This window comes from Colias croceus, chromosome Z (genome assembly GCF_905220415.1).
Source record: "Colias croceus chromosome Z, ilColCroc2.1".
In the NCBI taxonomy this organism is placed as follows: domain Eukaryota; kingdom Metazoa; phylum Arthropoda; class Insecta; order Lepidoptera; family Pieridae; genus Colias; species Colias croceus.
In genome coordinates, this window is record NC_059568.1 from 14,947,363 (window position 1) to 14,960,402 (window position 13,040).

Genomic DNA, 13,040 nt, shown 5'->3' on the forward strand with positions numbered 1-13,040 from the left:
CAACAGCCAACTTTAGAGATTGTTAAAGTTTCCGAATAATTTTAAAACTATGAACAATGTTACTTCTAATTTTCTATTTATTTTTAATTAGCTATGCCCCGCGCGCGGTTTCACCCACATTGCTCCGCTCCTGTTGGTCTAAGACCAAGGGTGATGATATATGGTCTATATCTATAACCTTCCTCGATAAATGGGCTATCTAACACCGAAATAATTTTTCAAATCGGACCAGTAGTTCCTGAGATCAGCGCGTTCAAACAAACAAACTCTTCAGCTGTATAATATACCTAAGTATAGATTCTTGGTCATTATTATATTATTATATAGAGATCTTGTTCTAGTAAATCAGTGCAGTGTATTCTAATTATTGTCTCTTATATAGAGATCGGATGCAGTTTGATAGATTCAAATATCAAACGGTTCAATAAAGTTTTAGATTAAATAATTACCGATTTCTTAAAATTCATTCGTCTATAACTTATTACTTATCTATACTAATATTATAAAGCTGAAGAGTTTCTTTGTTTGTTTATTTAAACGCGCTAATCTCGGGAACCACTGGTCCGATTTGAAAAATTCTTTCGGTGTTAGATAGCTATTCTATCGAGGAAGGCTCTATATATCACCACGCTACGACCAACGGGAGAGGAGTCACGGGGGTGAAATCGCGCGGAGCAGCTAGTTATGCATACATATTATTGTTTATGAGGAACGGCTTCAAAAAATATTTGATGCAAGAAAATGGTAATAATAGTAAAAAGTTTTAGTCCGATTACCGATACTTCAAACACTTCCTCAAAATAAACAAAAACATACTAAATTGATTGAATTATTGTACATAAAATAATATTTCCCCATTTCCAATGTAAAAATTTAAGAACGTGTCAAAATTCATCAAAATCGATACAGCCATTTTTGTGCTTTATGTATTTGGGTTAACTGTAAAGAATTCAAAAAGGGAGTAGGTATGCATAAACTATAAGTAGTAAAGAACTAAAGTTCTTACCAACATTCTAGATAGACCAATAACATACCTAACAAAATTAAATTTGAATAATTATATTATAGGTAGGTACCTACCTACCTAGGTAATAGGTAGATATTTGCTTCGTAAACATTTGCGTCCTACACCCAAGATAAAATAAAAACTTGTTAGGTACCTAGGTTGTATTTAAAATTAGATCGATATAAGTAGATATACACGCATATATCTTTAAATTAATATAAAAAGGTACCTACCTATGATATAATAAATGATAACAATAATTCCAATTTGTGCACAAAATACCTACCCAGTTTTAGAAAATTACCTAGGTACGACGATATAAATTAAATTGCTAGAAAATAATAGAATAATGTTCAATAACTCAGTCGTGTTCAAAACGAACAGATATAAAGTTTGTTAGTAACAAGAAATAAACACACAAAAACATAAAAGTTACGCAAATAGCATTGCAGATAAATATAACAATAAACAAACAAAATAAAGACAATAAAATCGTAATTAATCTCTCTAATCCAATCATTGATTAGAGGTGTTAAAAAAACATTCAACTATCGGAATGTTTATAAGTCGGTATTCACGATTCCGTAAATCTCAACCTCTTTAAACTAAACTAGGATATTTTTAGTAATGGCGTAAGCATCGGTAGTGCGCTGTCGGCCGCTCGAAGGCAACCTTCACGAATTTCAGAGGTCCCAACAGTTTCAGCCAACTTTTCTCTCACACTTGGGCCGTTTAACTTGAAGATCCGTTGAAAATCGACCGCCACGAATAGGGCTCACGCAAGCGCGACGCTATCCTACAGAAGAAACTAAATGGTTTAACAATAATTCGCCAGCTAGATCGCTCGCTTATGAGGCCAAGAGAGTCGCTCAGCTCCTTACCTGTTGCCAGTAGTCTTCCAAGGACAGCTTCCATTCAAAATAACCGGTGTCCGTCACGTCCTGCAACTCGCGGAATAAGTTGCCGCTAGGAAGAACATCCATCGTGGTTACATGTGACGCGGATCGAAACAATATTTGAACACACCGCACGTATAGCCACCTCGGCAGCAAGCGCACGACTGATTTGCCCGCGTACCGAAGACCCCCCGCGCCCCTCTGCCCGCTCGGATCCTCCACCACAGATCCTACTATGATTAGACAGTACACGCATTTTTATAGGACAGCCTACTTGACTCTATCATTTCAGAGATTATCTCTGTTGTAATTATTTTTCATATAAAAATAATTTTAAATTTATTTTATATATATTTTTTATTTTTTGCAATTACTCAATTGAAATTAATAAATTATTTCCTGTTACAATTACATGTTTGCCAAAAAAGTAAAACTCCGTGTTCCATAATATAATCCATATACTCGTATAAAATGTTCAATCAAATTCTACATCAACAATGATAAATGATAAAAAGGTATATTCGTTCTATTGATATCACTCGAATTTAATATTTCATGAAAGCATTCGACTATAAATTATTAGCAATCTATACATATAATAAAATCGTAGGAAAGTCAAAACTGTACATTGAATATTTTTTTAAAAGAATACATAATCCATGATCTATAATCGATATAGAAGCAAAAAACACAGTTTTTAGAATTTTTGTCTGTTTGTCTGTTTGTCTGTTTATCTGTTTGTCTGTTTGTCTGTATGTTTGACCGAGCTAATCTCAGAAAGTACTGCATAGATATACTTCAAATTTTGCATGAATATTCCTTAGAGGTCGGGTGAGGATAGTTTAAACATATTATCATGATATCACCTTCGGGGGAGGAGCTGTGAACCTTTATTTTTCTTACATATTCCGTGTACTACGACAGCGTACAATCTAAAGACTCATGTTTAAATGTTGGTTTCGAGTAAGCCATACTATTATCTAGCTTTACAAAATAAAAACTATGTCATTTACGTAATTTGGGCAGAGAAACAGTTTAATGAATTTAGTAGTATAAAGACAAATTTGAAACAGCGCCATCTATGAGATTTCGTAAAAATCAAATCAATCTACATGTTAACACTACTGAATACACTGTTGAAAATTAATAATTTAAATATAATCATGTTATTTATTTATCTCTTTAACCCATATCTTCCATTCCCTATACCTAAGGTGCGCTTATATTTCGTGTGAATATACTACATTTTTAAAAGTGAGGGTAGGTAGATGTTTATTATTTTAAGTCAAACTTTTGAATTTGAATGTCATAAAACCAAAAATATCAAATTCAATCTTCGTGTTTTGTGAATTTTCAGCATACAAAAGGTAAGTTGTTACTTTTATAGGTATTTTTTTAATAATGATAGCAATTCATGTATTTTATTAGTTTTATAAAGTATTTTATTACACTTTTAGAATGAAATAATAAAATGATGAATTCTTTTTTACTTAATTACAAGATTTTGAGGTGCGTTGGGAACAGTAGTTTGTTGATAAAACTTTATTTGTAAGTAGCTTTTTTTATAGATTTACAATTAACTTTTGATTTTTTTATTTACAGATTCAATGTTCATAAAATTATATCGCCTTTGGAAGACTATTTCTGCTGACAATTTTACAACACCACTTGAAAATTGATGATTTGATGATGAAGATAGTGGCAGCGAGGATTAAGTGGAAATTAGTAATCATCCGCTTCGTCAATTTTTGACTGAAGTTAATGTCCAACGTATGGTTCAATCATTGGAAGTATCTGGGGTAATTTTGGAGGATATTTTTCAGGAAGGAGAGAAGGGGCGGCCAACCATATATCAAACTACTACGTTTTAGTACCGAAAAAAATGTTATTGCCAAATGAAACATAAATTTTGCACTCACAACTGTACAAGTTATGATTTTTATTCTGACTTTGCTGTTATCTGATTATAATATTTATCGTTATGGCTATCGAGGTACCGAACGTACTGGGATGAGAGTACATGATATACTCATCATCCAGGATTGCTTAGAGCATTTTCACACTGAAAAAGATGTTTTCTTTGAATCGTAGTTGCTTCATTTATATATTTTTAATCATTTTACATAATATGTTTTATATTTGTCCATTTTCATTATATTTTATAAATAAAATGGAACCAACATAACTTTGTTGTGTATCATTTCTCTATTAATAACCCGTAGGCATATTTTCCGAGGCCCCATTTAAGGTGCGATCCTGAAATTATAAAAAGTTAATGTATACTTTTGCCTAATATAAGCTCAAGCTCATTTTTAGATAAAAAGAACTTAGTTATAAATTTATTAAAATTTAGTAGATAAAATAAATTATGTTACGATTTTATAAGAAAACACAGTATATTTATTAGGCGGCGGCTTGGCGGCGGTGATCTCTTCCAGGCAAAAGATATTTAAGATTTTCTTATCAGAGTTTTCAATTTTAATGTAGTTAAATTTTATAAGAGACAATTAAGAACATTCAAAAATAAAGTGTCACGTATTTTTTTTTAAACGACAAATGACCTAAAACGACGTAATCGCGGACTAAGTCGCGGGCAACAGCTAGTTTCAAATAAACTTATTAACATAATGAACGAGTCTTAATTACTTACTAAGCATATTATAATATAGGATGGTTATTCAATTATAATAAAATCAATTATGAAGAGGAACAAACGATTGATTAAATTTAGCTAAAATTAAACAATATTATTATCATAGTGTGTTTAAACAAAGAACATGTGATTTAATTAAAAGTATAATGTTATTTTAATACGATACGCCATATATTTTACTTATTTATCTTTAAATAATAGACAAATATGTACTATCAACATTAAAATAGTAGACCAATCTAATTTTCATATTGTTAAAACTAAATAACTAATTCATTCAAACAAGATTCTTCCATTACAAATTACTCCAATCTCTTAACATTATTTAATACTTAATTTAAGACCAAATCATCTTTATTCCAAAACATTGACTAGGTAATTCTTACGAGAACTTAGATAGCTTAACACTAGATTTTAATTATTAATTTTATTCGAACTTGATTATTCTATTAGACCACAAATTACATTATATAAATATAAAATGTTTGAATATTAGACATATTCAAACTCAATCTCAAACATTTATTCATTCAACAAGACTCCTTTTAAAAGGAGACACTTTTAAATCATCAAAATACATAATTTAAAATTTATCACCAGTTGACAAGGCAGTTTTGCATAGATGAGCTGGCAAGAAACTTAATAGTTGCTCTTTTAAAATCCTGCCTTATAAATAAAATAAAAAATTTATATACTTAGGTATATAATTGGGTATATAGGTATGAATTTTCATGGCCGTAATTTTTATGATATTCGTAGAAGATTCGTAGATACATAGAATGGCAGCATAGAAAATTTATTAAAAATAATAAAATATAGACCCCATTTTAGATAGTTCGTATGCAAAAAGAAACAGTTTTAAATTTCAAACAAATTAATTCTATTTCATATTATTCTTAATACTTTCACTATAAACAAACTGCTGATAAACGCTTAATATAGGCAACCTGAGAAGATTGAAGGAGGTTTAAAGATTTGATTCCCACTTGAGAGCTTAAGCTTGTAATAATTGACTGATAATTGCCAATTACTCTCAATAAAATAATTGTACATTATTTGATAATTTTCTATCTAGAAAATGTTAAGGTTCATTCAATAATCGGCTTACAGAAATACTGTTGGTTGAGACGCACCGGTCAAAGAACAGCTTAACAGGGTACGGACGTTTGCTTGCCAACAAGAGTTAAGTTATTCCAGCAATGTTGTATTATAATTTACAGCAAGCAACTTATGCACAATGCGTGCATAAGTTTAATTTTTAAAATAATTGTTGATGCCATAAAGAGCATTCTTCGTTTTAAATTTTTAAATATTTTTTCAACCAAAAATATGTCAGACATACCTAGTAGATTTAAAAAAAAAACAGAGTGAACCTGTTAAAAAATTATTATGTGTATTAAATAATCCTCGTGATAACCAGCGTAGCGTAATTAAAAAATATGTAACATTACACATTAGAAAAATAAAGTACGAAAATATTTATTCACATAAATATGACCGTTCTATAGTTTCTTATATCTATGGTCCAACAGTATGCGTCGTACGGATGCGTATGCGCCGGTACCGAAGACATGTTCCATTCATACGACAGGCCTGCCAACATTCAAGCGCGCCTGACGCTTCAAGCAACTTAGAATAAATTGTAAAATTTTATTTTGTACAAAATGAATGTTTTTTTTATCTTTTTGGAAAAATAATCCCTTGTTAATAACCGTTAGTAATTATTTTACAAAATATGTTTTATAAATTGTCATTGTACTATTTTTTAGCCTTTATTGAATTCTTATTCAAATAAATTAAATCTGACTTGATCATGTTAGAAAGTAAAATGACCACTTACAGGTACAGTAAATACAAAAACGATGGATAAACCAAAAAATATACGGCAGATTTGTAATAGGTACAATTTTTAAACCAAGAGATTTCAAATGGATCTCACCATTTCGACATATTATTGTACCAAAGTTAAAAGTATACAATATATAAATATATTATGTATTAAGCAGTAAGCTATTGCATAGCTTCTATCGCGGGCCTTGAGCGCGGGGACCGAATCGAGAAATTCCGTAACGAAAAAACCTCACGCTCCTCACTCCGACGGGCTCGAAGGTGTGGCTTGAAGGCATGCTATGTCCCCGAGTGCCACACGTCTTATTTTCTTCTATATTGTCCTTATGTTTTATTTTTAAACGTAAACCAAATTTAATCCTTCTCGAAAAAAATATACAAGTTAATTTGCATTTTCGTCATCTACTAAAATCTGAGATAGATTTTGACGAAACCAGTATCCTAATACAAATTTTAATTCTTGAAACATTTTAAATTAAAATAATACCTGCTTGCGAATAAAACATACATAGTCTTAAGTCTCTATTGTAATTCTGTCTGTGTGTCTTCCTGTTTGTCCTGAAAGATTTTCACGAGCTAAATCGATTTTATGGGGACTTTAATATCAAAATATTGATTATTAATTATTCTAGTATGATGGAACAATATCAGTTGTTCTCAAAATTGGCCTATACACATCACAATTAAAGAGCCAATTAAGGGTGCAATTCCAATATTGCCCATGCTGCAGGTAGGTGAGATCCGGTTTTATTATAACATCGACGAAATAGTAAGCGTAATCTATCTTCTCATAACACATAAGATATATTAACGAATAAATGGACATTAAATTAAAAGTTCCACGATGGACAAGGAAAGATGAGAGACTCAATAGTTAGTCAGAAGTTAGTAACTCAATATTGAACTAGCTTCGTTAGTTATTAAAAACTAGCTTCCCGCCCGGCTTTGTTCGGGCTAATAAATATAACCTCTTTAGGAATAACCCCGTGAAACATTATGACAACGTATTAATATTTGTACCTAAAACTTAAATTTGTAAAGTACATATTACGTAATATATATCACAGATAATATAATATTATACTTAATACAATACTAATACATACTAAACTACGTTCTCATTCTGAAGATCTTTTTAATTCTTCGTTAAAAAAAAAGAAAGCTAATCTCCGAAATCGAACAAAACTTAAATTTATTTACTTGTAAATAAAAAAATTACTGTAAATTAAAAACAAATCACAATAGATTGAGAAAGAATAAAAAAAATTTAACGTTTTTATTTTCTACAAACGTAAACAAGTTTTTTTTTTGTTGAAATGTTGAATGAAGAAAAAATATATTATCTACAATTTCCCAATCTTTTATGAAAAATAGACTGCCTTTACAACTTATATTGTTTATTTAAAAACTACTAGCTGCCCCAGCAAACTTTGTTCTGCGGTCTGCCTTACTCTTATCTAATCTCTTTTATCTTATGAGAAATAGATGTTCGATCCACAGACCTATACAACAGTATAACAATATAGGAATAATTGTAATAATGTATCTGCCTATAGGTACGATAGACGATACCCGATATGGACACAAAGTTTCATGAAAAATGGTCAAGCCGTACGAGAATTTTACATAGTTAATAGATATAGGTACTTCTAAAGTACAAACCGAAAAAATAGCTCAGATTTCATAGATTTTATTAGTTAACTTTAAAAAAAAAAGGTGACTGCTTTATTCGGAAAGATAAAGCATAAAATATGTAATAAAAATAGTTTAATATTTGCCATTCATATCCGAGCGTTAAAAAAACACAACCGAAAGGAAAAATAAATTATTCCCCGTTGTATGCAAGCAATTATAAAACGATGGTCCATTGTTTTGGGAAACTGTAGTTCATGGCACTCCAACGCAGTTGTAGGTTCTCCACAAAATACAATGCCTTAAATTTTAAAATTGCCAAAGGTATTTCTCGTTTACTGCGAAATTTGATACCAAAACCAGAGTTTTAATTGCAATATCGATAACGTAGAAAAAACACCAGACCTTTATTCGTGGCATTTTGTATTCGTGTATTTTTCAAGAGGCTTATGTCTTTTAGTTGTTTTACCTTTATAACTCTCATTACAATTTCATCGTAACAACATCAATGGCTGCTGTAAAATGTAGCTCTGAATATTGAACGGGTAACAAATTTTCATATGAGTTTATTTTTTCCAAGAATGTAATCTCATTTTGTGATCGAGCTTGCTCTCTTCCCTTAACACGGTTTCTAGGAAATAAAATAAGAACTGAAAATTGTTGTGAAAGCTAACGTGTTTTTAAATCCATTAACCGGCCTTCGGGCATCCAAAATATTTACAACTAGCTTTCCGCCTGCGGTCTAGCCCGCGTCTTCAAAGAAAAACCCGCATAGTTCCCGTTACCGTGGGATTTCCGGGATAAAACCTAAAATACCTAGATGCAGCTTTCTAATGGTGAAAGAATTTTTGAAATCGGACCAGTAGTTTATGCGTGAAAACCATACATAAATACATACATACAAACCCTTATTATCCATTTACGTTATTTTTATTTTCTTTTTTGCTGTCCCTACCATAATATGTCCGTGTTAGCTTTGGCCGCCATTAAAGATTCGTTTCTATAATGAAACGCAATATAAAGATGGAATCCCGTTCAAAAAACCTTAATTTAAATTTCGTACAATAATCACCATAAAACTAACATGTTTGTGATTACATAATTTCAGCTTCATGCATGTTCTCAGTTGTTCATTATAATAACCAAAACATATTATATATTTTAAAGAAAAACAAAGCGATCCATGTTATAAATACTCATTTTTATAATATCGTGTAATTAATTTCGACGATTAATTTCAATAATGTGGGATTAATTTGTATTTTTTTTATGTCAGAGCAAGCAAAGAAGCCTAAAATGATGCCTTTGAATGCAATGAATGAGTACCTACCTAACCTAAACTTATGTTTATAGTATGTAACTTACTCTAAATTTTTAACTAACGAATGATATTTTTTATAAATACCTATGTTTTAAAATTTAAGTTTCTCATGTAAGTGACTTAATGTCTTAGTGGGAATAAATGTCTTTAAACCTTTAAAAAATGGACAAATAAGCTCTTTTCTTGAAGGCCTCAATGTCGTAGTTGTTCGGGAACAACACAGGTGGCAAATCGTTCCAAAGTTTCACCGTACGCGGAAGGAAGTTGCGTGTGAAGCGTATAGGGGTGGAGCGCCAACCATCCAGATGGTGCGGAGGGAACTGGTTTTTACGGCGTGTGGTCCGGTGGTGGAACTGTGCGGTAAAAGGTGAAACAATTCCTCTGAGCACTCCCCATAGTAGATTCTATACAGTATACAGAAAGACGCTACGTCTCTTGGCACTGACAGTGGATCGAACCTATCGGAAAGCATAAAAATATAGTCATCGTCAATTCGAGCTGCTCAACGTTGGATGCGGTCAAGAGGAAGGATACTGTGGTGCTCTGGCCCAGAGATAAGAACAGTACTCCATATGCGGTCGCACTTGAGCTGAAGTCGGTGGGCCGGCTTGAAGCGCGCAAAAATAAATTGATTTTTCAATTTATCTGTGCATGTTGTAACATCACCCGGAGGAGGAAAAGGACATGTCGAAGAATCAAGAGTTCCGACATGCGTCATCCGTCAACCCGCACTTGGCCTCTACTTGAACAGATTCAAGCAGAAGGAGAATCCGTTGTGGAGGAAGGACGGTGGAATTCCTCCATCGAAAAAGGGAGGATCCTCGACCAGTCAACTTGACTGGCCGGCCGTTAAGGCCCCGATGGATCGCTCGTCGGGTCTTCCACGCAAGCCTTCACAGGCCTCGGGGTAACTGTTCGGGGCGACGGCCCCTTTCAGTGGTAGCAACGCCGCCTGCAACTACAGGCGGGGCACTGGGTGGGACCTAAGGTCCGAGGTGTCAAATCCGGGAGGTGTCCTGCTGCAGTGCGATCGAGCCCGCGTAGGTATCGCGGGCGATCTGCGAGCTGCAGCGGGGAAGAATGTCCGTGGGTGCTTCACCGCCGCTTAGCGAGGTCGAGCCCGCCGGCAGGGTGCCGGGGGGCGCCCATCAGCCAGCGGCGAGGAAGCGGTCGTGTCCTAGGAGACTAGGTCACGTGGTAGTCCTCTTATGTCCGGCGGTCGTCGATGGTATGGCGCGATGCCCTGCAAATGCTGGGATCGCGCTCCGTCGGCGCGCGCGAACATAGCGGAACTCAGGCGACGAACGAAGTCGTCCAGGCTCTCCATGCGCAGGTCCCTGGAGATGACCTGATTCCGTACGAAGCGTGGTGCTCCGGAGATGGTGCGGAGCGTTAGCGACTGCTGCGCTCGCAGAGACTTGCGGTCCGTCTCGTTGGTCAACGCGAACCACGCAGGGGCCGCATAGGTGAGTCGCGTGCGAACGTACGCCTTGTAGATGCACAGCTTCGTACGGAGAGGCAGGTGAGACGCCAGCATGGGGCGGAGTATGTTCCGCACGGCGCGCGTCTGGACGACCACGTTTTTCACATGGGGCCGCACCGAGAGGGTCTTGTCTATGGTCACACCGAGGTACTTGGCCTTCGGTGACCACTCGACGTTCTCGCCCATGACAGACACCGGGGGTGGCAAAATGCGCGCCCGACCGATGGAAATCGATTGAACATTTATTTATTCGATTAGACTTCTTCTAGAAGCACTTTTGAATCGTCATTACATAATATTTTTTTAACATACCACCGATTCGGAAAGCAGTATTAGAGATAAGTTTGTACATTGGGGTACTTTTAGGTGATTTGTGTCGTTTATTTTTTAATTTATTTGTAATTTATTTTTTCTGTATGTGAAATTATGTTGTTTATTTTAAATGTATTTTACTTCTAGTATTTTAATTATGTAAATATTTTATGTTGTGTCTTTTCATTAATTGTATTTTTATTCATAAGTCTATGGACTACATTCTAGAGGAGGCCGAGACAACCCTGAGATGGTGGAACCCCTAAAAAACCGCACCTGTACCCTCATAGAAGGCCCGTGTCCCTGCAGTGGGAACCTATATGGGCTGATGATGATGATGACTTTATACTGTTTATGCAATAATTATACAGTTTTTATTCAATAAAGCCAATTGTTGAGCCAGAAGCTTACTTCAATTTGATTTATAATTATTATTAATTGTTAACTATTAATTATTATTTATTTCTTAATTCTATTTTCTGATAAAGACTTGACCAAACATTGAAAACCAAGCTAAATAACCCTATCTGAATTTATTACTAAAACTAAACTACGAAATAGAACTGAAACTATTGCTCATACAATATTTGCCAATATTTTTTCCCTGAATGTATATATATTATTTATCGACGCTTTGCTATAAATTCTGTTCGCTACTATAGCCACAGATGGACAGATATCAACCAACTTTTTCGATAGGATCATAAAATTTTCTTTTTCGAAACTACACTAACTACTATAGTTATACAGTATTCATATATTTTATTTATATACGTTATGGTTAATTACTTAATTCAAAAAGAATAGATGGCCGCTGGATGCATCTACAGTCTACACTAATGATAAAAAGAAATAAAGTTTCTAACTTTACACGCTATGGAGGAATCTTCAGAACCTCTGATCGGATCATAGAATTTCTTACATTAACAGAAAGTTATGGAGTTAAGTATAACTTTCTGATATCGAAAGAGCTTAGAACAAAGGCTGATTTTTCCCGCGCGAAGCCTGGGCAAACGGTCGATTTTATAACTACTAAGTATAGTGTTTAGATCGTTAAAGTTTAAAAAATGGATAAATTTACGAACTCAATTATTTTCTAAAATTTTCAAAAATGTATTTTTCTGTTCCTAGGTACTAAAGTTAGTACCTATTAAAAATGAATCCCGTCGTGATAAATGATAATTTACATTTGAAATGAAACATTTGAACTTTTGATGATTCAGTCCTGAATAGAGTAGATTATATGAATAAATTGCTCCGCCATAATTAAATTCGCAATACTGATCCAGGCTTAACAGGGAAGTGATTTTGTATAAAAAATTATTATCGTGGCCGATAGAAATTTGTTTACTATTTTCGTGTAAAATTAATAACTTTGCAGTCGTCCCGATAATTCTTGAAAAATGTAGTTACAAATTTATTTAATGTTTTTGGTATAATATAATATTTCAACGAGACTCTTGTAGTTTCGAAATTAACCGTGAAAGCCCACTTGAAAAATGAACTCTGTTTAAACAGGCAGTTATTAAAACAATAATACGAAATTGTGAACTATGAAAATGAAGGTCAGGGTCTGAACATAATGCTGTACCTGTTTCTTGAAAAATAAAATTTTTATTTAATTTTATTATTTAAGAGAACTAGATGTTGTGTTAATAAAGGGAATAAAGGGAATTTACTATTCACGCAATTGAGGTTTTGCTTGACTATTGTCGCAGGCGCTTTGTTTTGGATAGTTATGTGAGATAACATTTTCATCTTTTTTAGTATCTTATTAAATGCTGTAAGTCTTTTATTCAGTAATAAAGTTGCTAACAATTTCAACATATAGTAATATAACCATATAAAATATAAATGAAGCTTTCATACTATCACGAACACAAACATTC

At 33.6% G+C, this 13,040-nt stretch overlaps 2 protein-coding genes across 2 annotated transcripts in view; one reads left to right on the forward strand and one right to left on the reverse strand.

Moving 5' to 3' along the window:
- LOC123705570 (Krueppel-like factor 6) overlaps positions 1-2,054 on the reverse strand; it is a 91,105-nt gene extending 89,051 nt beyond the window's left edge. The window contains exon 1 of the mRNA XM_045654414.1: positions 1,888-2,054. Coding sequence (XP_045510370.1) covers positions 1,888-1,989 — 102 coding nt within the window. The 5' untranslated portion in view covers positions 1,990-2,054. The remainder of the gene's footprint in view (positions 1-1,887) is intronic.
- The window catches only part of LOC123705568 (probable cytochrome P450 303a1), a 113,893-nt gene that overhangs the window by 89,149 nt on the left and 11,704 nt on the right, over positions 1-13,040 (forward strand). The gene's annotated exons all lie outside the window — the stretch shown is intronic.